The sequence below is a fragment of the Apodemus sylvaticus genome, chromosome 7 (assembly GCF_947179515.1).
Source record: "Apodemus sylvaticus chromosome 7, mApoSyl1.1, whole genome shotgun sequence".
Lineage (NCBI taxonomy): Eukaryota > Metazoa > Chordata > Mammalia > Rodentia > Muridae > Apodemus > Apodemus sylvaticus.
The window spans coordinates 10,145,168-10,171,532 of record NC_067478.1 but is presented as its reverse complement, the minus strand read 5'-3'; the positions used below and the strand labels follow the sequence as shown (position 1 = coordinate 10,171,532).

Sequence of the window (26,365 nt, the reverse complement as noted above, 5' to 3'; positions counted from 1 at the left end):
TACAGACAACTGTGGGTTGCCTTGTAGGTGCTGGGACTCAAGCCTGGGTCTCTGCAAGAACAGGTGCTCTTGACACTGAACAATTTCCCCAGCCTCTGTTGTGTTTGGAGAGAATATCTCAGTAGCCTAGGCTGGTCTTGAATTCCTGACCCTCCTGCTGCCCATGTGCTAGGATTATACCAAGAGAAAGACAGTTCCTAAATGGCAATATTCAAAGCAACACCTGCATTATTTAAGGATTGATATTTTAAAATTTCAAAATACTTTTAAAATATTTATTTTTATGTGTATGTGTATTTTTTAATGTGTATGAGTATTTTATGTATTCGTACCGTGTGCATGCCTGGTGCCTTTGGAAGTCCAAAAAGGCATTGAATCCTCTAGAACTGTAGGTAGATGGTTGTGAACTGCCATGTGAATGCTGGGAATCAAACCTGAGTGACCTACAAGAGGAGATCTGATGCTTCTGCCTTCAAGGGCATCCAGACTCAGGTGCATATGCCAACCATTATGAAAAACTGCAAACAACCCAGAAGCCTATTGCTATACGGATGGATCAACAAGCCAGAGTATAATGAGGAATGATTAAGTATAAAAAGGTAGAGACTTTTAAGATACCCACTTCATGGGATAAAATACAAACATTTTGCTACAAGAAGTTAGACTCAAAGAAAACAGCAGCTGATTGAGCCCTAGAGATATTGAGATCAGGGTTAAAGAAATTGGGAGTGGGGAAGGAAAGGAAAAAGAACAGTGTAGAGTTACATAATTTTTTTAAAAAAGGAAAATTACCCTACCATGTTAGAAATAAACTTAGAATGTAAGAGACTGAGGGAGAAGGATCAAGAGTTCCAGACTAGTTCAAGTTTCACAGCTAAAACCTATTCTCAACAACACTGGGCTGCAGAGATGGTTCAGCAGTCAAGAGGGCTTGCTGCTTTTGCAGAGAACACAGGTTCGGCTCCCAGCACCCACATCAAGTGGCTTACAACTGCCTGTAATTCCACATCTGACTTCCTCTTTTGGCTTCTCTGCAAGCAGGCACGTGTGTGCAGTGTGCACGTGGTGTGCGCGCGCACACTCAGGTGCACACATGTACACATGAGATAAAAGTACATCTTACAAAATAACAGCCCCAGCCACCCCAAAACAAAACTCGAGTTTTGTGGCTCAGGCTTGGGAGGTAGAGGAAGGGCCAGAAATTTAAGATCATCCTCTGCTATAGGCTAAGTTCGAGGACATCTAAGTACTGTCTAAGTCCCTGTCCAAACAAAAATCGAATTGGAACCGCGTAGGGCAGAGGTGGTTAGTGGGTTACAGCGCGTCTGGGAACTTCTGCGGGGTGAGGGTGGGAGGTGAAAGTGCGTCAACAGAAATGTGGAACCACTTGCAAAACCTCGGTATCAACTAGAAACAGAAAGTCTTCCATGGCGACTGTGGGGCGGCTGCAGGAAGGGACAGCCAGGCCTTTGCCGAGGAAGAACACGACCCATGTATTCCTGTTTTAAAAGACGGCAGGGGCGGGGCAGGGAGTGAATAAGTACCAGAAAGTTTTTAGTCTTGATGATGGCGGCGGAGCCAATCGCCCGAGATGCCAGAACCCCACAGGAGCCTTCCGGGGGCGCCCACGCGACTCGACCTACATGGCCCCGACCGCCCAACGCTGCGGCCCTCGGTAGCGCCACAGGCCGCAGCCCACAGGGGCTCGGGCGCGCCGGGAGGCCGGGCAGGCGGGCGGCGCGTCGCTCTGACGTCACGCGCGCGCTGACGTCGCCGGCAGCCGCAGCCTCTGAAGCCGGGCTGGGACGGGGGGCGCCGAGTTTGATTAGTTTAGGGGGGCCGTCCCCCGCCGGCCGCCGCACCCCGGGGAGCGGCGCCTCTGGGTGGCCGGGCGCGTCCCGGAGGCTTCACCGCCGCGACTCGGCCGTGCTGCGAGGAAAGTTGGCGTCTGAGGGGCGACGGGCGTCCGAGGGGCGGCGGGCGCGGCCATGGAGCCCCGCGGCGCCGAGTACTTCAGCGCCCAAGTGCTGCAGAAGGACGTGAGCGGCCGGCTGCAGGCGGGAGAGGAGCTGCTGCTCTACCTCGGCGCGCCTGGAGCCATCCCGGACCTGGAGGACGACCCGAGCCGCCTGGCCAAGACCGTGGACGCGCTCACCGGCTGGGTGGGCTCGAGCAACTACCGGGTGAGCGGCGGTGCGAACGGGCGCGCGGCCGGCGCGGGCGGGCGCGCTCCTCGACGCGGCGCTTTAACCCTGGCGCGCTGCCGCCGGGGTCCGGGGACGCGCCGGCATCGCCCCCGGGCTTGGAGTACGGCCCCAGGCGGCTGTCCTGTGACACGTTGTGGTGCTGCTAGGCGCTGTACAAAGTGGTAACTTGCGGCCAAAGGCTGGGAGGCTTTGTAACGTTTTACACGCCCGTGGGGAACGCCTGCGCTGAGACAGGGCATTTGGGCACGGCGTGAAGTTGCACAGTCAAGCCGATCTCTTCCGAGTAGTTTCTGTTGTACTTGATTTCCAGTGTCTTTGCTCTCCACCCACTTTTCCTCTCCCTCCTCCTCTCTTCCTTTTGGTACCCCTTCATTTTTCTTCTCTTTCCTCCGTCTTTCCCTCCTCTCCCTCCTCTCTTTCCTTCTTACCCCCCCCCCCTTTTCTTTTGTAGTCTTTACGTGAAGGTTGTGATCTCGCAAAAGCACCGTTAGCGCTTATTCAGGTCCTTCGCACAGAAGGACGGCATACATCGTGGCATTTATTTACTTTCCCCTCAGTTGACAGCAGAAAGCCGTTGGCCGCTCATCTCTTGTTTTCCCCCCGCAGTTGGGGACGAACTGAGATTTGAAACACCATGCGGTTTTAGGTTTAGTTGCTGTTGCAAGCAAAGGGGGAGTGGGGTGAGGTACAAGGAGGAATGGATGTCCAATCAGCGTCAGGGAGTTGTTATGTAGCCACCGATGGACAGGAAAAGTAAATATTCTGTAATTAGCTGGAGTTGTTAGTAGTTACTTTTCTTTTTAGTCTTCTGGTGGCAGTATTGCTTTAAAATGCAGGCGGGAACTTCCGGTGGATGGGCCAGTTCTTAGTGAAGTATCCAGCAAATAGGCTGTACTTTTGAGCTTTTATCTATAGAGACATGAAAAACAAACTACAATCATGCAGATTTAATGATGAGACCTATATGGAATTGTAGGAAGCTTAGACTAAGATTTAAAATAAAGTTTTCCTAGCATATATTATCAAATATACGTAATGGGTACTGGCCTCTTCATACATCATTCACACGCACCGCTGTTTCCCACCCATTCTTGCTATTTTCATATAGTTCCATTTTACCTTCGTGTTTTTTTTTTTTTTTTAAATTAAATGAATCAGTAAGCTTAGGATTATTTAAAGGAGCATGACTGAATGACTGAAGGGTTTAGTAAAGGACCATGGGCATCTTACTAGTGGCTGCATCACTGAAGAAAATGTTTCCCTGATAGATAATGTTTGAGGCCAAATTGGACTATGTGATGAGGCCCTGTCTCAAAAAAAGAGGAGTAGGAGGCTTGGGGGAAAGCTAATATTTACTAAAATACCGGGAGTATTAATTTCTTTTGAAGAAATTAGCTAGCTATCGTTATAGTGTCAGAAAGGCACATGCCTGCACATCATGGCTATTTTGTGCTATGTTGCTGCATTGGCTGTTGTGGGAAGTCAGCCCTTTAGTAATGTTTGCGCACCTTCTCCAGAGGAAATTTCTGGGCTTCATTTTCCACACTAACAGTAGATTGCCTAGGAGCCTTTGCAGCCCTCAGATGTTTGTCAGCAAGTGGCAGTAGTGATGCCACATTTTCAACTCTTCTGACATATCTCTGAGTGTCCAGTTAACTGGTTAGAGTCCTTCCAGGAAGTATCTGATATTCACACATTCTTTCCATGCTCCTTACAAGATACCTTAACCTGGGACAGCTTGAGCAGTTGAAGCGCCACAGGCCTTGTAGCTCTGTCAGACACTTTCTGGTGGCGCTGCTCATTATTAGTCTTTATTTCTGGTCATCTATCTTTCTTAGGTCAGTTCCTTGGCTCTGCCATTAGATGCCATGCCTCCTCTACCCAAGGACACTCAATTTTCTCTCCTTCAGAAATTCAATTTTCTCCCAATTTTCACCTAATTTTCTCTCCTTCAGAAAGTACTAGTCCTCGGTACTTAATATTTTAGCATAAAACCTTTGCTAATGTTTGTTAGAGGACATTCTGTTATAGTGAACCTGTTATTTAGGTTTTGTTTACTTACTTATTGACAGGAGATCTCACTTCTCATTATGTTGCCCTGGCTAGAATAGAAATCGCTATGTACACTAGGTTATCCTTAGATACACAGAGATTGGCCTGTATCTGCCTCCCTTCTCTTACCCCAAGGGCTGGGATTAAAGGTATGTGCTACTACTCCTGGTTTATTTTTAATTTTTAAATAATTATTTTTTTTGTTTTATTGTATAAATGTGTGGCTGTTTTGAATGCATGTATGTCTATGTATGTGTGCATGGCTGGTGCCCACAGATACCAGAAGAAGGCATTTGAATCCATCGGAACTGTGCTTACAGGCAGTTGTGACCTGCCATGTTGATGCTGGGAATAGAACCTGGGTCCTATAGATGAGCTGCCAGTGGTCATAACTGTGAAGCCATCTCTCCATCCCTCATAGCTAGAGTATAATTAGTATGGTGTGAAGACAAAGTTGGAGGCCGGTGGATATACAGATGCACAGAGTATAGTTTGTTTATTTTTCTGAGACAGGGTTTCATGGGACTTATGCTGGCCTCAAACTTACTGTACATCTAAGGCCACATTCTCCTATTAAATGTGGTAGGGTTTATATGAGGGACAGTCCTTTAGTCCTTAGTTGGAAAGGAAAGGAATAACAGATGAAATCCTTGGTAGTAAGGGCTAGTTTGGTAGCAGGGACAGTGATTTTTTTGTTTCTTTTCTCTTTTTCTTTTCTTTCTTCTCGCCTTTTCTCCTCCTCCTCCTCTTCTTCTTCAGCTTCTTCCGCTTCTTCTGCTTCTTCCTCTTCCGCTGCTTCCACTGCTTCCACTTCTTCTGCTGCTGCTTCTGCTGCTTCTTCTGCTTCTGCTGCTGCTTCTTCTGCTTCTGCTTCTTCTTCTTGAGACAGGATGTGGTGGCTTGAATGAGAATGGCCCCCTTAGGCTAATATATTTGAGTACTCCATCTCCAGTTGGTGGACTGTTGAGGAAGGATTAGGAGGTGCGTGCATGTGCGCGCATGTGCGCGTGCATGGGGGGCGGGGCTTTGCTGGAGCAGGTTTGTCACTGAGGATGGGCTTTGACATTTCACAAACCCACACCAGGCCTGGTCTCACCTCTCTTCCCAGTTTTCAAATCAGGATGCAAGCCCTCAGATAATGTTTGAGTACCATACTAATCTGCTCTCTGCTTTGATGTTCATGAACTAATCCTCTGAAACTATAAGCAAGCCTTCAGTTAAATGCTTCCTTCTATAAATTGCTTTGGCTGTAGTTTCTCTTCATAACCATAGAACAGTAACTAAGATACAGGGTCTCTATGTAGTCCTGGTTGGTCAGGAACTCACAGAGACCCATCTGCTGAGTTCTGGGATTAGAGGTGTGTACCACCAGCTAACCATTTGACATGTAATTTTTGGTAGGTCCAGTAGGACTTTGTCTTGGATTGGTTTGAGGATTAAGAGCAATTAATTAATTGCTCTTAGTAGTAATTAGGGATACTGCCTTCTTGAGCAATAGGATAGGCATGCTGCCTTCTGAATTTGGAGACCAGGTGGATAAAGGCATGGAAAATTCTTTTTTTCTGGTCTTAACATTTACAAATACTTCATGTGCACATGAACATAGAAGAACACAAATGCAATCGTTACAAACTAGAGAAATATATAAAGTGTGGGACATTGAAAACTCAAAATATGAGAAAATACACATTTTTAATATCCTTTCTCATTTTGTTGTTGTTGTTTTTTTAATCTTTATCAATAGTCTGATTCATTATTATTTGAAAATAACTTATAACCAAAAAATGTTTTGCAAGTTTCATGTTAATGACAGGGCAAAAACTCTAAAATCAAATAAGCAATAAGATGAAATACACTACTAGAGAAAAATCATTTAATCACAAGTAAAAACTGTAAATGAAGAAAAAGAAAAGCATAAACTATACTAGAATAAAAACAGTAAGTATTGACCTTACCCGTTAATAATTACCTTAAATGTAGGTAGAGTAAACTCTACAACTAAAAATATAGTGCCTGAAATGAAAAGTCTGGTTTTGACTAAGTTATGTTGGAAAGATTTTTTGATCTGTGTTTAAATGATTGGGATCTCAAATCTGGTGGGGAAGTCTTAACTAGAGACTTAAGCTCATAGTAGTCAGTATATATGTGATACATATACTTTGGTGTTTTGAGTTTTTCCAAAAGCCTTGTAGATTAATACAGTTTTCTTCATACATATTGATAAAATGAGAAACAACATTTAAAAGCTGTCCTTGTGAGTCTCAGGGCTAAATTTGCATATCATTTACTCTCTAGGATGGCTTTAGTAAGTCTGTATCCTTACACATCCCACTTTTGTAAAAAAAGATGACCTAAGAAGTGTTTTGCCTTAGGTCGGAGCCCTGGTGAATTAGCAGAAGAGAATGTGAATGTACATTTGTTCTTTCTTTTTTCTTTGTACTTCTTAGGATTAATAACGTTTACATTTGCCTATAAACATAACAGTAAGTTCACTGAAAATAACTTGTAATTGTAACTTTTATTTTTCTGAAGTAATTGCTGTCTCCAAGGCTTACTGCCTCTGTGTGCTAACCTAGGCCTAGTCCTGGAAGCTTCTAAGCTCTGTACAATCTTATCTAGGCCTAGAATGTTTTCAGCCTCTTTCTGAACTTGCTGTCTGATTCAACTGAGCCATTCTGGCTCAAAACTCCTCTCCTCAAGGACTGATTCAGTCTAGCCTGCTTCCTCCCTCTTTCTCCATCCCTCCCTCCACCCTCCATTCTCCTCCACCCTCTTTTTCTTCCCTCTTCTTTTTGCTCTGCTTGACCTTAGAATGACTCCAGCAATCTGTTCTAATCTTCTGGCTCCTTCTCATTCTCTGGTTTGTTCTGTCTTCACCTGTATCTGGCTTGTCCTTCCTCTGCATCCTGTCTGTCTGGTAAAGCTGCCTCCTTTGTCTTCTCTGCACTGCTCCCTTAAGTAGCTTCCCTTTCCTCTCTCTTCTTGGGAGAGTTGGGCATAGCCTATTCTGTTAGATCTTTCTCTGATTTGACACTTTGTCTGCCACTCAATTAAACATCACTTTCAAACTTGGGTGTTTCCTTCTACAAAGTAACTTTACCTTTATTGTTTGGGATTAAAGGTGCGTACTAAGGGACTGTCTGTATTCCTGCCAGAGGGATTAAGGGTGTGTGATAAGGGGCTGAGCCACACGGCCAAAGAATAACTTACAGGAGACATTTTTCTACTTTTTACCATGTGGGTTCTGAGGATCAAACTCAGGTTGCAAGTACCTTAACCCAGTGGCCCCCTGAACCATCTTGCTTGCTCCCATTAATATCAGTATTACCTAAGTCATATTTCCTGTTAAATACCACAATCTTTTTTTTTTTTTTTTTTTTTTTTTTTTTTTTTTTTGGAGACAGGGTTTCTCTGTGTAGCCCTGGCTGTCCTGGAACTCACTCTGTAAACCAGGCTGACCTCGAACTCAGAAATCCTCCTGCCTCTGCCTCCCAAGTGCTGGGATTAAAGGTATAAACCACCACTGCCCAACAAATACCACATTATTAAAACATGCCAGTTTTATTATATTTTACTGAGAGAGAGTATGGGCATAGATGTGCGGGGTGTCAGAGGACAACTTGTAGGAGTCAGCTTCTACCACATGGGCTCTAGGGATTGAACTCAGGGTGTCAGGCTTGACAAGTGCCTCTACTTGCTGTGCCATCTTGTTATTCCTAGTGTGGGAGCTTTGGTTAAGGGAAAGGAGGCAAGGTTTCCTCTCATAACTGAATACTGTTTGTCTGTTCTTATTTACCTGCTGGGCAGGATGAACAACCAGGTTGTTTTTAGCTTTTTTTTTTTCTTATGTTTAACGTTGTCTCTTTATGTTGCCAGTCTGGTCATACATGAGACTTTGTCCTGAGTGATTTTCAGTGGAGTCAGAGTTTAGTCTTTCTCTCAGGGCATTAATGTATAGCTCAGGACACTTTGAATCCTTCTGCCTCAAGCTCCTGTGTGCTGGGCTACAGTGTCTAGCTTAGTGTCTTCCTTAATGCTCCTTTCACAATTCTGAAATAACATATTTGGTATCAAGTACATCATTTAAAAAAGATCCTTGTAATATCCTAACTATACTATAAAGGAAACTTACACATAATTTATGGTAAGAGAAAAAAGTGTAGTTTCTCCAGAATATCAATAAGGGATTGGTTCTAGAGCTCTCCTTCCCTCAAATACTAAACATGCTTGGCTCCGTTACATAAAATGATGTATATGCCTATACATATCCTCCAATGTACTTGAAATACTTCCAAAATTCTCCATCTGATGTCTGTTGAATCTGAGAATGCAGAACCTGTGGATATGGAAGGCTGATTGTATCTAAATGTACCAGAAGTCTGACTAACCAACAAGATATAACAATAGTCATGGCCGCAGCAGAACATGTAATTGCTGGAATGCCACTACACCAGCATAGAACATTACAGATTAGTGGTTGATAGTGACTCAGATGTTGAAAGTGATGAAGTTATTGGCAAACTTTATTTCTTCAGTATACCTGGATTTAGAAGTTTGACTAATTGGGCTGGGGAAATGGCTCAGTGGCTAAACTTAGCTTCCCATGGAAGTACGAAGACCTGTCTTTGAATTCCTATCTCCCGCATAAAGACTAGTGGTGGAAAGGATGCATAGGTAATCCTAGGTAGGTAGGAGATGGAAGAAGGAGCTAGGTGGATTTCTGGCTACCTGGCAAGCTGGCAAAACAAGAGGACACCCCGTTTCTAATAAGGTGGAAGTCAGGACCAACACCTGTGATTGTTAGCTGTTCCACACACATAGATGTATTGTACCTGTGTGCCCCACCCCATACATATACACGCATGAAAAACTGGCTTGACCACCTCAAGGACTTCCATGTCATTAAGACCCCCTTTATAAAACTGTAAAAGAGAGATGGTTTTCTAGCAGTATTATTGTTTAGGGTATCCTCGAATTTGTAATCTCTTTCCTCCACTCAAAAATAGTAGGATTATAGGTGTATGTAACATTACATTTAGCTTCATTAAATTCTGTCTCTGTCTGTTTTATTTAGCTTTATTTTCTTCTTGAGACCCAGTCTTTCTAAGTAGCTTTGGTTGTTGTGGAACTTGGCTATGTAGACCAGGATAGCTGGAAGTCATAGAAATGTGCCTGCCTCTGCCTCTAGAGTTTTGGGATTAAAGGTGTGCACCACTATGCCCAACTTCATTAAGCTTTCAACTCTTCTACTTTGACTCTTTACATTTTTAAAATTTTATTTTGCGTGCATGAGTGTTTTGTCTGCATGCATGTCTGCCATGTACATGTTGGGTGCTCTTAGAGATCAGAACAAGGTATTGGGTTCCCTGGAACTGCAGTTGTAGATGATTGTGGGCACCATGTGGGTGTTGGGAGCTGAACCTGGATCCTTTGTAAGAACAAGTGCTCCTAACCACTGAGCCTTCTCTCAAGCCCCATTCTTTTTTAATTCTTAATTCTCATCTCTCTCTTCATTCTTGCTTTATGGTCCTTATTTAATAAAACACAACTCTCCTTCATATCTGAACCAGTGCTACTGAAGATCAATGAGGACAACCACAAAACCTCTTTAACTGGGTTTAATTTAAATTGCTGCACTCTGTGGTGGTCTCTAATGCTGTCTGGCACTTAGAGTGTGTTTTCTGAGTTCATTCACTCACTTATTTTATATCTTTTTCTGTCTCGGCAGTCTTACCAGTGTCTTGTCTTCTGCTGACACTGTAGATCACTCAGTTTTATTCATTTCATTTGTATTTTTATGCACATTTGCTTGGCACTTATTCTATAATATTCTTTCACTAATTTTCTTAGAGTTTATAATTTTTTAGATTCTTTAAGTAAATTTTGTAAAATAAACAAACAAAAAAAGACCTATGAACTTGTTTCCAGCAAGAGTGTCCTTTGTGGGTGCATGTCCTTTATGAACAACATGTCTTCTTGTTCTACCTTAGTGGAAGACCATCTATGATTATGAATTAAGCTTACATGATAGCTACAGGCCAAAACCTCTTGTCAGTTTTGCCAATGTCACAAATAAAACTTTCTAGCTCATGAGTCTTAAATCAGGTGTGATCATTACTATTTTATTGCTGGGGAATTTTCTAGTATCACATGCACTGAGGTAAGTTGGAAGAAAGCCAAAGACTGATGATCTATGGCCTTGTAACTCTCTCTTCCTGTTCTGGGGAAGAGAAGCTGATGGCCTCTGGAAACTTAACACTCTCTCCTACTGTTCTGTGCTAATAAAAGCTGGTTTCTTTTCTCTGTAATCCTCTTGCTATTTTGTGCTAATAAACACTAGTTTCTTTTTTCTCTAACTCTTATTATTTTGTGCTAATTAATGCTGGTTTCTTTTTTCTGTTGCTTAAGGACCTCTTCACTTGTCAGGTGAGAGGCTTGGACTCATTGTCATGAACCAGAGAGAAAGAAGAAAAAGAAAATTCATTTACACAGACAACATGCACAGACATAACACACAGTCATACATTCATACACACACATGTTCTGGTCGTGTCTGTCTCATCAGCTCCACAAGTGTTCCTGCATACTTATGTACATAAACATACCTGCACATTTATATATATATACATACATAGAGACAAACATATGTATACATATATACATTTGGATGGTTGGGGCAGAGTCCTCCAAGCCACACACATTTGGTGAATAGATGGAGCAGAGCCTCAGAAGCCACCATCTTATTTCTTTTCTCTTGCCTCTTAAACCTTCTTAGACAAAAGTTCTTTAGAAAAATACCTCATAGATAAAATGTTACACAAAAGGGGAGTTACAAGAGATTGTTGATAGTTAAGTTCAAAGCAATGCTTCATTCTGTAATCAACAGTTTCACATGGCCTTGCTTTATCATGGTGCACACCTATGGCTTCATCCATGGACCTGAACTAGAAAGAATGTTTTTCCTTGATCACAAATTTGTCCCAAGCCTATATCTCTTTTTAGTATAATGTAAAAACTCTTATTCCTTATTATGCAGCCTTTACTTACTATTCTATGAGGAATTGATCCATTCTATTCTTGATTCTGACTTTATTATATCTTTCTGGCAAAACAACTAAAACCATCTCCTAAAACTTTAAATTTATTAAAACTAATAAACTTCTAAAACTTTATTTAAATAAAATCAGGAATTCTATACAATCATTAATTCATCTAAACAGAATTAATTCATCAAAGTTTATCTTCATGTTTATCTGTAGGAAATCTGCCTAGTAGGGTAGGCTAATGCCCAGGAATCATTAGGTTATGCCATAGTGATAGGTAGGAAAAGGAATATCAACATTAAGAAGCAATCCTGAGATAAAATCTCTGAAGGCTGGTCTTCCAGCCTCCATTTGCACCAGAGAGCCAGGCGGCTCCACAGCCTTCTGTGCACAGACCCTGCCAGAAGAGAGTTGTCTTCTGGGAGTACAGACACAGGCTTACAGGCCCATAGGAGGGACAAACTCCAGCCAGAGACAGCAAGACCAACTAACACCAGAGATAACCAGATGGTGAAAGGCAAGCACAAGAACCCTACCAACAGAAACCAAGGCTACTTGGCATCATCAGAATCCAATTCTCCCACCACAGCAAGTCCTGGATACCCCAACACACCGGAAAAGCAAGAGTTAGATTTAAAATCTCATCTCAAGATGCTAATAGAGGACTTTAAGAAGGATATAAATAACTCCCTTAAAGAAATACAGGAGAACATGGATCAACAGGTAGAGGCCCTTAAAGAAGAAACACAAAAATTAAAGAATTACAGGAAAACACAAACAAGTGAAGGAACTGAACAAAACCATCCAGGATCTAAAAATGGAAGTAGAAACAATAAAGAATTCCCAAAATAAGACATCTCTGGAGATAGAAAACTTTGGAAAGAATCCAGGAGTCATAGATGCAAGCATCAACAACAGAATAGAAGAGATAGAAGAAAGAATCTCAGGTGCTGATGATAGAAAATATTGACTCAACAGTAAAAGAAAATGCAAAATGCATAAAGCTTGTAACCCCAAGACATCCAGGAAATCCAGGACATAATGAGAAGACCAAACCTAAGGATTATAGGTATAGAAGAGAGTGAAGATTTCCAACTTAAAGGGCCAGTAAATATTTTCAACAAAATTATAGGAAAAAACTTCCCTAACCTAAATAGATACCCATGAACATCCAAGAAGCCTACAGAACTCCAAACAGACTGGACCAGACCAGAAAGTCCTCCTGGCACATAATAATCAAAACACCAAATGCACTAAACAAAGAAAGAATATTAAAAGTAGTAAGGGGAAAAGGTCAAGTAACTTATAAAGACAGACCTATTAGAATTATACCAAACTTCTCACCAGATGAAAGCTAGAAGATCCTGGGCAGATCTCATACTGACCCTAAGAGAACATAAATGTCAGCCCAGACTACAATACCCAGCAAAACTCTCAATCACCATAAATGGAGAAACCAAGATATTCTATGATAAAACCAAATTTACAGAATATCTGTCTACAAATTCAGCCCCACAAAGGATAATAGATGGAAAACACCAACACAGGAGGGAAACTATACCCTAGAAAAAGCAAGAAAGTTATCGTCCTCCAACAAACCCAAAAGAAAGTAACCACACAAACATAAAAATAATATCAAAAATAACAGGAAGCAACAATCACTATTCCTTGATATCTCTTAACATCAATGGACTCAATTCCCCAATAAAAAGGCATAGACTGACAGAAGTATATTTCATGTAAATCTTCAATTTTATCAAAAAATATTGGTAATTCCTCTTCCAATTAATTTAGTAATGTTTTTATGTCTACCATTTTATCTGTATTATTTCCACGATAATCTTCGATTTTAGCACGTTTTTCTATATATTTCTTGAATTTTATCAGAAATATTTTCCTTGTAGATCTTCAGTTTTATTAGAAAATGTTTATAATTCCACTTTCAATCAACTTAGAAATATTTTTAGGTCTACCATTTTATCTCTATAATTTTTCCATGAATTAGTCAATCTTAATGTGTTTTCCTATGTATTTCTTCAATTTATCAGAGCTATTTTCATGTAAATCTTCAATTTTATCAGAAAATATTTATAATTCCACTTTCAATCAATTTAGAAATATTTTTAGGCCTACCATTTGACCAAGCCCGCTCTGTCAGTAAACAGGTTCTCCAGCGCTGGAGTGAGGATTAAAAAGAAAGAGACAATTAGACAAAACTGCAGTATGACCCCAGCCAGTTCTGAGACTGAAGGCGGGTTTAATAATTCTCAATCCATTTTTATACTGATTTAATTACTTGCAGGAATTAAGATCCATAGTAGTACAATGAGGAACAAGCAAGACAGTAAATACAAAATTGTCAAGGCATTAAGCAAAGTCCCACATCACTTCAGTGACAGCTGTTTCCAAGGGTGTGTAAGGATGACCAAAATACCTGCGCCTACTTCCTTGTCCAAGCCCAGAATCTTGCATGAAGCTTGTTTCTCTCATTCTACCCTAAGATAAAAATTCTGCTTTAACCTACTTCCCTATTATGCCCTAATGTCAGATTCCTGCTTGAAGCCCTTGTCCTTGGCCAATGTCAGGCTTCTGCCAGGCAGCACGACACCCCAGTAAGGCTCTCCACAACCATTTTATCTGTAATTTTCCATGATAATCTTCAATTTTTAACATGTTATTCTACATTTTTCTACAATTTATCAGAAATATTTTCCACGTAAATCTTGAGTTCTATCATAAAATGTTTCTACTTTTTCAATTAATTTAGCAATGCTTTTATGGGAGAGAGATGTTCTCCCATTTACCATTTTACTCTTTAATTTTCCATGAAAATTGTCAATTTTAATGTGTTATATATTTCTTCAATTTATCAGAAATATTTTCTATGTAAATCTTCAATTTTATCATAAAATGTTTTTACTTCCTTTTTCAATATAAAAATAATGAAAAAATATAAAAAAGATTTGAAAGCCAAAAAAAATCAAAAAAGAACATATCATGTATATTTAAGAGGCATTTATCTATTGTTAATTATTTTGATGACTTAAAAATATCAATACTGAGTTGTATATTTTAAAATAAATTTTATCAGTTTAATAAATATTTTTAATCTGATTGCAGATATTTTAGTATTTGTTGCATATTCCTCCTGCTATGTAAATTTGAACACACACAAGCACTAATGGATGGCCAGAGGAGAACTTTTAAGGAATCAGCTCTCCTTTCACTAAGTTGGTTCTGGGGAGTGAACTTAGGTCCTGATGCTTGGGTACAAGTATCTACCCACTGAGCCCTCTAGCCAGCCATTGACTGACATTTCTGAGCTAAATGTTTCCATTGAACTGAAACTAGTAGAGCTAAGATGACAACAGCATGCTCATTTGTTAACATCAGATTACTCAAACATGTCCCATCATTTGGGATGCAGAGGCCAGGAGGAAGGGAGAGAATGATTGATAAGGAAAAACATGGAGATGGTCCTGGATACTGAATCTTCTCAGGATAATAGCATTCTTTAAATTTTTGATGAAAAGATGAGACAGGATGTTGCTGTGTATCCAAGCTAACTAGATCTTACAGTCTTCCTGCCTTGGCCTACTGCATGCTGGGATTGCGAGCTTGTGCTGCCAGATCTGGTCTTTTAAAAGTTAATTAATTAGTTGTGTGTATGTGTTCCTTTGAGTATGCCATGCTTGTGGAGATCAGAGGACAACCCATAGGACTTGGTTCTCTACTTGGTCATGTTTAAGGGATTGAACTCAGTCAGGTTGTTGGTCTTGACTGTAAGTACCTGTCGAGTCATCTCCCCAGCCCTTGTCCTGACTTATTAATCTTACTTTTATGATTTAAGAACAAACCAAACCAAACCAAAACCCTTAAAAATTGGCTTTAGTTGATGAATCTAAAAACAGTTCTTTTTTGTTTGTTTGTTGCAGTTTGTTTTTGTGCTTAGGATATGGTAAATTGGAGCAGTCTGTCAGTGTGTTTATGCTCTTAACTGGGTTTAAATTAGCTTTGTTTTCAAAGAGCAGGGTGTAGCTCAGTGATACTGCACCTGTATAGATGCATAAAGGCCCCACACTTACTGCAAAAATAAAATAAATTGACCATTTTGGTGAACACTTAAAAAAACTTAAAGTAATTTTCATTTGTCTTTGATATGGTTTTTGTTTAATTTTTATAAGTGATGTCATGTGTAAGTTGAGGCCTATTCCTTTCGCATGTTGACATCTAATTATTTAGCAACATTTGTTTAAAGACTGATCACTTCATTGAGTCCCTTTGTACAGCTGCTAGATATCAGCTAGTTTTTGTCTATTTTGTACTCTGTCTTCAATTCATGAAACCCTGTGTTTGTTCTATTATAATAACTATACTTTCTTTTAAAGAATTTAATTTATTTTTTATGTTTGTGGGTGTTTTTTCTGCATGCATGTCTGTGACCACATGTATGCCTGGTGCCTAAGGTTAGAATTGGGCATTAGATCTCTTGGTACTAGAGTTATAGATAACTGTGAGCTGCCATGTGGCGCAGACCGGCTTTGAATCTGGGTCATCTGTACAAGCAGTCAGTGTCTTAATTGCTTAGGCATTGTCCAGTCTCAGCTATACTTTCTTTTCTTTTCTTTTCTTTTCTTTTCTTTTCTTTTCTTTTCTTTTCTCTTCTCTTCTCTTCTCTTCTCTTCTCTTCTCTTCTCTTCTCTTCTCTTTCTTTCTTTCTTCTTTTTTTTCAGGGTGGTGGTGGTGGTAGTTTTGTTTGTTTGTTTTTCAGTTAGTTCTTTTGTGGTCCTGAATTCTTTTTTGATCACCCTGCACCTTGCCTACTGAGTGCTGAGTACCATGGTGTAGTGCTGAGAATCTCATGGAAGGACTTGTATATGGCAGTTAAGTTTTCTATCAACTGAGCCGAAGCCTCAGTCTTCCTCCTTTGTATTTAAGAGTTTTTGTTATTGTTATGATGCTGATATGATGATGTGTATTGGTTAGGTTTTTCCCCCTTTTTGTCAACTTAACCCAAGCTAGAATCGTCTGAGAAGAGGAAACCTCAACTGAGAAAATGTCTCCATGAGATTGGTGTATAGGCAAATGAGGCATTTTCTTGATTAATGATTGATGTGAGAGGGTCCAGCCCTCTGTGGGCAATGCCAGTTCTGGGCAGGCGGTCCTGTGCTATATTAAAAAGAGCAAGTGAGCCATGGGGAATATGCCAGTAAAAGCATCCTTCTATTGCCTCTACCTTCAGTTCTCTCACTCCCTATCCTCCCTCCTCTCTTTTTAAGGCAAAATCTCTCCACGTAGCTCTGGTTGTAAGAAGGCTGGCCTTAAACTTAAGATTCAGCTGCCTCTGCCTCCCCAGTACTGAGATGCAGCACTATGCTCAAAGGTTCCTGTCTTGAGTTTCTGCCCCGGCTTGTCTTCATGATAAACTATAAAATGTTTACAGTGTAAACTGTATGATGAAGTAAACTCCCCTTACCCCACTATTCCTCCCCAAGTTGCTTTGGTCATGGTGTTTATCACAGCAATAGAAACTCAACTAGGACTTTGTGTGTGTGTGTTAGAGATGGGGTACTGTGCTGGTAGGGTGGGAAGAACACATATGCCACGGTGTGCATGTAGAGTAGAGGCCGAGGACACCTTGGTGGAGTTCTCTGTTTTTATGTGGGCTCCTGGGCTGAACGCAGGTTGTCTGTCATGCACAACAAGGGCTTTACCTGCAGAGTCAGTTAACTGGGCCCTCTTTTTTTTTTTTTTTTTTTAAATAAAAAATATTTTGGGTTTTTTTTTTTTTTTTTTTTTTTTTTTCCTTCAAGACAGTGTCTCACTATGCAGCCTTAGCTGGCCTGGAACTTTTTAGGTGGACCAGCTGGCTTATGCTTCTCAAGGTTTCCATCTGTGTGCTGAAATTGCATATTTATTCATGTATGTTGTTAGGGTGTTTCTCCATGCTGCTGGGTGATGCCAACACATGTCTTTAATTCCAGCATGGGTGGGAGGGGCTGCAAGGGGAGGGGAAAGAAGCAGAAGAATCTCTGAGTTTGAGGTCAGTCTGGTCTACAGAGTGAGTTCCATGATAGCCAGATACACAAAGAAATCCTATTTCAAAAACAAACAAACAAAACAAAACAAAACAAAAAACCCTCTCCTATGTAGTGTAGCCTCCATGACTGCTGTTCTCCACCATGTCCAGTCTGGATGGTACTGGGGATTAAAATCAGGGCCTCATGCACACTAGTCACCAGTCAGCTTACCCTCTGCTAGGCCTGAACCAAGGCTTTTCAGTCTCTAGTTAAGTGCTCTGTTAACTGGCTTTCACCCTGTGCTGCAAACACATTAATCATGGGTTAAACTTAGGCTTCAGACCTATACATTGTATTTTGTTTGTTGATGGCTTTGGTCTTGATATTGGGGCCCCAAATCCCTACCTTTTGCTTTTTTCCTGTGCCTCATACTTCTTAGTTGAAAGTTGCAGAGTAGTCAAGAAATTTAAGACTAAATTGAATAGTTTTTATTGTTGAAGTAGCACCTTTTCCTTTTGCTAAGCTTTTAGTGTAGAGCTATCTAATCAGTCTAGTCAGGAGCTGAGTTCGGTCTGTGTATTGTATTTGCTTTTGATTCCTGTTTGCTTCTGGTTCCCTTGAGTTAGCTTGATGAGGGTTTTCTTCAGTATTTCTGATCAACCCTCTGTTTGAATCCTATCCTGTTTCCTGTAACACTCTCTTCCCTTTGCTCTCGATTTCTCTTGCCAGCCTGATGTAAGGTGTGGGGCCAGTCTCTTACTTTTTCTGGTGCAGTGTGGGGCACTGGACTGTGCTAGGAAACTTGGTGAGGTTGAGCAGGATCCTGCCAGTAGCATATGCTTGTCTCAAAGATCAAGCCATGCATGTCTAAGTACGCAGGGCTGGTGCAGTGAAACTGCGAATGGCTCATTAAATCAGTTATAGTTTCTTTGGTCACTTGCTCCTCTCCTGCTTGGATAACTGTGGTCATTCTAGAACTAATACATGCCAACAGGTGCTGATACCCCCTCCCAGAGGAGGGGGGGAGTTGTTCATGCATTTATCAGTGAAAACCAACCTGGCCATTGGGGATTAGGGTATTGGGTGCCAGGGGGCTTTAGTGACTCTAGATAACCTTGGGCAGATCTCTTGTCCCCTGTGGCCTAGACAACCCATTTGAATGTCTGCCCTATCAATTTTTGATGGTCGTAGTGCCTACCATGCCCACTATGTTGACTACGGGTGATGAGGGAATCAGGGTTTGATTCTGGAGAGGGAGCCTGAGAACCAGCTACCTCATCCAAGGAAAGCAGCAGGTGTGCAAATTACCCACTCTGGGAGGTAGTGACGAAAAATAACAGTACAGGACTCTTCCAAGGTCCTGTAATTGGAATGAGTCCACTTTAAATCCTTAAATGAGGATCTTAGAACATGGGGCATAACCCAGCTGGCAGTCCACACAGACCCACATTGGAACTCCAGATTAAACAAAGACTGTGAGTAACTCCTGGCACTAATTCCAAAGAGTCAGACCTTCCAACTCTAAAGACAGACACTCTTGTCTTCTTCCTACTTTTGATTTTGGGCAGAGGTACTATACCGACCCTGTCCAAATCCAGACAGTCCAACTGACCATTAACAAAAACTCTATCCACACCCCTCTCCCCCAGCTCCCCACCTCCGGCCCTGCCAGTACGTGCCACCAAGTCCCTATGCTTCTTCTCTTTCCACTCTACTTTTAGGGTGAACAAAAAACACTTCATCCCTGCTACCTTCTAGCAACACCAGCCAAGGAAAAACATTCAGGGAGAAAAAGGGACCTACTACCTGCTAGAGCATGCAGCCACAGCCGCTGTGGCCAAGCAGGCCCTTCCCCCTCCACCTAGGTGAAAAGAGCCTGCCACGCAAGGACAGGAGATGAGATCTTGCTGCTGAGAATTTCGGGGGGAAAAACATGCCTGTAACTCCTGACACTACATTTTCATGCTTCTGTATTTAAATACTTATTTTTCTCCCTAACAGGAACACCTGAAACAATGTTTGTGCTTTCTAACTAAAATTGTCCTAAAATTTCTTTTAAACTTCAAAAATCATATTTAATCTACTCCCATAGGTCAAACCAACTATGTTAATAACAGTTATTTAATCCTTAATTAACAACCAGTCTCCTTTTACAGACAAGCTGTTACTGCTTATCCCAGATACATAATTAACATGGTATTTTCTTCCTCAGCTATTCAAAGCAGATAAATCCTCAACTCTTCCCTCTGATTTTCTTAATACAACACGCTTAAAGGATTCCCTCCAGGACTAAATTCCTCAACACCCTTGATTTTTTTTCTAGAACCATTACAACAGACTATGATATGTTCCCAAGCAAACTGTTACAGGCTTAACATATACACTACCCACCCTGTGCAGACTGCTCCTGCTGGGGTTCTGCTTCCCTGTTGTGATTATTACAGGTTTATCTCTACAAAAGGGAAAAAGAGAACTGCCGCTACAGGCCAGATAGACTGACCAGCCATCTCCTTGGACCTGCCTCTGGCAGTAAAGCTGCCTTTGTCCAGACACATCATCTGACTGGAAGACTTCATAGACAAACAGATGCTGACAGCTTCGGGACCTTCTAACCACAGATGAACTCTCTTGCTAGAGTCTAATGGCTACCGAACTTGGGGAAACTTACATCATGTCTGTGTAGATGAATCAAATATTGTTTAAAACTGATGTTAATACCCTCACAAACTCTGTACAAACTCATTCTCAATTTCAATCCACTGAACAATTAATCTAATAATCCCTTGTCTTCCTAGCTCCCATCCCTCTGGTTTATGTTGTGTTACATTTATGGCTAATGTTGTTTTATTTAATGCTTAACACTCCACCACACCACACCCCATCACACCCCACATTTTCACTACAAATAATATAAGACACAGTAACTCCAGTGACACCTTTCCTTTATAAAAAAGAAAAGGAGGGAGGAGTTGTGGAGCAGTGGATTGTACCAGGAAATTTGATAAGGTGAGTGAGTTAAAGCCTGGGAACCTCTGAGAGGATGGTAGGAGCTTCTCTTGCCTTTGACCAGGACCCGTTACATGACCACTCACACCCCCTATGATGGTGACCTACGGTCACATAGATCAGAACAGAGTTCTCCATGCTAATGAGGTACCTAGATGGGCCCTGAAAGTTTAGCCAGTAAGTTCCCTTTCCAGACATTCCTTCCTTCAAAAGGTGTTTAATCTCTCGTCCATTGTGAGGAGATGGTATGCACCCATTTTCCACGATGAACAATCAGTAAACAGTTTGGAACCAAGGACTGTCTCAAGAACCACTGTGGGAAGCATGGAGAAAGCCTTTGTCTACAAAGCTACTCCTCCTAAGTCTCCGCAGAAGGCCTCTCTGAGTTCCCTTGACGATCTCTGCTAAGCTAAGGACAATCACCAATGAGCTAAGCTGGAGTTCCCATGCCCCCCTCCCCCAAGTCCCAGGCTCTTCATCCTGGGGACCTAACTCCATTCCCAACTTCCCCAGCGTCTGGATGTCCAGGAGTTTGGGAGTCCCTGGCCCTGGGCTCCTCATTGCAGGCCCATGGGCCTCTGACCCCATAACCCTCCATTCTTCTCTGCATGGTTTCCAGCAGGGACTGGGAATCGGGAAATCCCAGCTTTGGCCTCCCACATCTTACACTGTGTTTCCCACTCCCTGAGCAGTGTATTAGTGTTTCCCTCCAGCCAAGCACCAACAGCAATGCAGGGTAATCTAGGGCTCCTCGACTGTCTGCCTGTTCCCATATACATATTCTCGCATGCGTTCCCATTCCCAGTGGCAAAACCACAGTACAGTCTTTGGAGGCTCTTCACGGTTGAGCTTTGTGGTAAAGCTTTATCAGAAACAGTCACCTGGATAGTGTGGGCTGAGGGTAGTTTTCTGTCTCATAGTGGAGTAGCTTTGGAGCCTTGCTCCTTTCCTCCATTACAGTTTGTTGTGGATAGCCCTGGGCTTATATTTTGATGCTAATTCCACTCCTGAGAGAGGCTGCAGATGAGAAGTTAATCATGTATACAGGTACCTTGTGAACCTTCTCCCCACCTTAGCTTTTCAAATAAAGGCTAGAGCCAATGATTGAGCAGGAGGAAGGAAGAGGATCTGAAAAGTTTTGGGGGAGGAGAAAAGGATCAATGGGGAAAGGGGAGGGGCAATGCAGGATCAACAGAAGAAGCTCATGGCCTGGAGAAACCTCAAGTGATATGGGATAACATAGATGGGAATAGAGTAGTGTAGTGGGAGATCTGCTTTGGTGTATTGCTTGTATTGATATTGATTGAGTTGAGATTTCTTTTACCGGGTAATTGGATTGGAAAAATATCACAACAGTTTACTTACTTGTGCCCTAGGCGTTGGGTACTGGAACTTCTTCCCCCAGTACTTCCAAGTTAAGCTCTTCTAGAAGACAAGGGCACTGAAAGCATTGCCTTTGCTGTGTCTTCTTCAAGATTTCCACCAGCTGCAGAGCCTTCTCTAATCTCCTGCCTATTGGTCTTAATTATCAAGTAATCTTGTCTTTGGGTGCAAACTGGAGCCTGTGAGTGGGTATGAACTCTGTGTCACTGGTTATTTGAGAGATTTTATACTAAGTGCTGGCCACAACGCTCAGCAGTTAAGAAATCCAGAAGACCCAGGGTCAATTCCCAGCACCCACAAGGTGGCACAACTGTCTATAACTCCAGTTCCAAGGGGATCTGATACCCTCTTCTGGCCTCCATGGGCACTACATGGAGTGCATCCCTGTACACAAAAATAACAAAATGATCAAAAATAATAAGTTTCCATAATAGTCTACACCCAGATTATTAGCAATTTGTTTTTTTTAAAGATTTATTTATTATATGTAAGTACACTGTAGCTGTCTTCAGACACTCCAGAAGAGAGCGTCAGATCTTGTTACGGATGGTTGTGAGCCACCTTGTGGTTGTTGGGATTTTGAACTCAGGACCTTCAGAAGAGCAGTCGGTGCTCTTAACCATTCATTGAGCCATCTCTCCAGCCCCCAGCAATTTGTTAACTACAGTGTACTTCTTCCTATGGATTCTTGTTATCCACTTGCCCTGTGACTTCATTCTTCTCCTGTCACTTGTGGACATTTTGTTTGTCTGCCTATTTTTTCTTTAATGATACTGGCTAGTCTACAACAGCGATTCTCAACCTGTGGGTCATGATATATTTGAGGGGGTCCACCTAAGACTATCAGAAAACACATATTTACATTATGATTCATAGTAGCAAAATTACAAGTACGGAGCAGCAGTGCAAATAATTTTATGGATGGAGGTCACCTCAGCACAAGCGTTGTAGTGATAGGACAGTTAATTACTGCTTTACACCCTCAGCTCTCTCAATGCACTCAAGGACAGTTAGTATTCCAGTTTCTACTTTCCAGATAGAAACTGAAAATCCTTCGCAATTAACTTGTGCTACTGAAGTCATCACCTACCTACTTTACCAGTTATTAAATTTTTGTCAAATAAGCTTTATTACTATTTTCTACATGTCTTAGGGTTTCTGGTGGTGGAATGAAACACTGTGACCAGAAAGCAGGATGAGGGGGAAAGCATTTCTTCTGTTTCCACTGTGGCATCCCTGTTCATCACCACAGGAAGTCAGGACAGGACCCTGGAGGCAGGCGCTGGTGCAGAGGCCATGGAGGAGTGCTGCTTACTGGCTTGCTTCCCTGGCTTGCTCAGCCTCCTTTCTTGTAGAACCCAGAACCACCAGCCCAGGGATGGCAACACCCACCATGGGCTGGGCCCTCCCCCATTGATCACTAACTGAGAAAATGCCACAGCTGGATCTTATGGAGGCATTTCCTCAACTGAGGCTTCTTCTCTGATGGCTCTGCTTGTGTCAAGTCTGTACACAAAACCAGCCAGTACACTCCACCTTTACAAATTGTTATTATTGATGTATTTGAGAATAGAATCTTCAATCCCATGACTAACTAGCTCTAAATATATCAATCTCATTGAAAATTTTAAAATTTACTAAATTTTATTTTGAGACTTGGGGTGAGGTCCAAAATATATATTTATGTATAGTGATTTTATATATGCATATGTATTTTATAAACATATGTATGTACACATGTATATATAACTATATATGCATAGATATATAATGTACATATATAAATGAATATGTATGTGTGTGTGTGTGTGTGTGTAATGTACATTTTGAGCCTGTGTGTCACTATGTACCCTTGGTGGATCTGGAACTCACTATGTGCACCAGGCTGGTCTTGAACTCATAGAGATTCTCCTGCCTTTCCCTCTTGAGTGGTGGAATTAAGGACCTGTGCCACTATAACTAGCTAAACTTACTTTTTAAAATATTAGTAATATGTGAAGATTGCTATATATTAAGATTGTATACTGATAAAGTATGCATCTGTAATTTTTATTTATTAAATCTCTTCTTTTTGTAGGTATCATTATTGGGATTGGAGATTTTAAGTGCCTTTGTGGATAGATTGTCAACACGATTTAAATCTTATGTAACAATGGGTAAGTTCATTTTAACAATCATTGTAGAGTTTGATACAGTGACTTTTCTAGATTTTGTTATTTAGAATGAATTTCTGTAAATTTAGAAAAAAATGTAGTTTGGGGATTGGAGAAATGGTTTGGTGGTTAAAAGCACTTGTTCAGAAGACCTGCGAGGGCCTGTGTTAGAGTTTCAGCACTCAGAGCTGGTGGGTCACTACAGGCTGTAACTCTAGCTCCAGAGCTTCTATGCCCTCTTCTGGCCTCTGAGGGCACTTGCACACCCGCAGCATACATTTACAGACGCATTAAAATAAAATAAAGTAAGTAAAATTAGTTAAAATTACAGTTTTTAAAAAGGATAGCTTTGTATATCCCAGAGATACGGTACTTCAGCATTTTAATCTCCTAAAAAAGATTTAAAAAGATCTACTAAAGCTTCTTAAGAAGCATTCCGCAGGAGGCGGAGAGCAGACGCCGTGAGTGAGCCGGCACAGTCCCAGGTACAGAGCAGACGCTGTGAGTGAGCCGGCACAGTCCCGGGTACAGAGCAGATGCTGTGAGTGAGCCGGCACAGTCCCGGGTACTGTTCAGCGGTAGGACATGCTCATCTCTGTTAGTGTTTCTAACTTTCTGTTAAATGACAAAATGTATAATACAACTTACATGCTCTGGGGTTGTTTTTTGTTGTTTTGAGACAGTCTCACTCTATGGCTGTGGCAGGCCTGGCACTCGTTCTGTGTGCCAGGCTGGCATCCACCTCATAGAGATCCGCCTGCCTCTACCTCCCAAGTGCTGGGGTTAAAGGCATGTGTCACCATCCAGGCTTGTTGCTAGTTTTTTTTGTTGTTGTTGTTGTTTTGTTTTATGGAGAAGTCTGCTCAGACCAATCTTTTATAAACTATAATGAGTAAGTTAGAGCAAAAGGAAAGACACAGAAGTCCCTGGTTTTGTCTGTTTTGAAGCAGAGCCTGAATCTTGTACACTGAACACACGGCGTTAACCCTGAGCTGTACTCCAGTCCCACATGCTTTATTGTTAGGTTGAACAAAGTTGCTGTGTCCTGTTTATGGCCTTCCTCGGAGCAGCAGTGTTGCTTTGCTAGCTGCATGGTTGTTGTGCTCCTGTGAGCTGCTGCTCTGCAGAGCACAGTGATGTAGTTGGCTTTGACACCCACGTGTGATAGTCATCTGCACTGTAGAGTGTTTTGAATGAGATCACTGCGATTTTACATCAGTATACAGAAATAACGCCTGGAGTGTTAGTGGCTTTCTTCTGTGATTTAAGTTAATACCGTAAGTGTCAGCGTATTATTAAACTTACTTCTCAAATATCTGTGGTCAGTTTTTCGTGTTTGCTATGCCACCTAATTGTGTCAGTTTTTTGTTATTTTTCTTTTCCCACCATTTCTTGAATAGGTTTCTTTTAATTACTAATTGGTACTTCCCATCCTTAGTATTAAAGTAAAATTTTTACCCTAAGCCTTCTGCTTAAAATTCATGGTAGGTGTTAATAAACCATGCTTTAAAAACATGTTTTGCTTATGTATTTCAGTGCATAAATGGTTATTTAAAAAATAAAGTTCTGTTTTTTGAGGCTTTGAGAAATTAGATGATAATTTCTCATTAGATGATAAGGCGTGCCTGATTTTCTCTTACCTGTAATTATTGGCTGAACTTGTATTGCAGCTTCCTTTTGTCTAGGTCCACTTTTTGCTTTGCTCTGCCCAGCTTTCCCTGCCTTCCTCCCTCCTTCCCCCCCTCCCTTCCCCTCTTTCCCCCTCTTTCCCCTCCCTCCCTCTCTCCCTTCTTTCCTTCTTCCCTCCTTCCTTCTTTTCCTCCCTCCCTCCCTCTCTTCCTCCCTTCCTTCCCCCTCCCTCCCTCTTTCTCTCCCTTCCATTTCCCCTTCATCTCTCCCTCCCTTTCTTCCTTCTTTCTTCCCTCCCTTCTTCCTTTCCCTCTTTATTTCCCTTAAATAAAAGGTTTCTCTGGGCAGCTCTTACTGGCTTAGAACTCACTGTTTATCTCAGTCTGCCCTTGAACTGACTATACAATCAAGAATGACTTTGAACTTTAAACTTCTGGTCCTTGTGGACGATAAGCTTGTGTTCCTCCCCAGGCCTTTTATGCTAAGCATGCCTCTTCCCTATTGCCGACTGTCTTGACCTTCCAGCTTCCAAAAATGACAGGGAGACTTTATTTATGAATTATATATTTATGAATGCTTAGGCCTTATAGCTTAGGCTTGTTCCTGTTTATTCTAGTATATGTTGTGCCATGTGGCCCATCACCTCCCCTTCAGTTCTGGCACCTGTTTCTTCCTCCATGTCTGGCTGGTGAATTCCACCACCACCATGCCCGGCTGAATCTTTCCCACAGTTCCTATCTCTGCGCGGAAGTTCCTCCTTTCCTTTCCTCCTTAGTTATAGGCCATCAGCTCTTTATTAAAGTCAGTCAGAAAATGCCTTAGACAATGTACAAAAAGATTACCCCAGTACTCCCAACTGAGCCTTGAGCATG

The 26,365-nt window shown here is 41.6% G+C and overlaps 1 protein-coding gene across 1 annotated transcript in view; it reads left to right on the top strand.

Moving 5' to 3' along the window:
* The first annotated feature begins 1,783 nt into the window (after positions 1-1,783).
* Positions 1,784-26,365, top strand: part of Clasp2 (cytoplasmic linker associated protein 2) — a 181,953-nt gene continuing 157,371 nt past the window's right edge. Inside the window, exons 1-2 of the mRNA XM_052187084.1 lie at positions 1,784-2,183; positions 23,789-23,867. Of these exons, the coding sequence (XP_052043044.1) occupies positions 1,989-2,183; positions 23,789-23,867 (274 nt within the window). The 5' untranslated portion in view covers positions 1,784-1,988. The remainder of the gene's footprint in view (positions 2,184-23,788; positions 23,868-26,365) is intronic.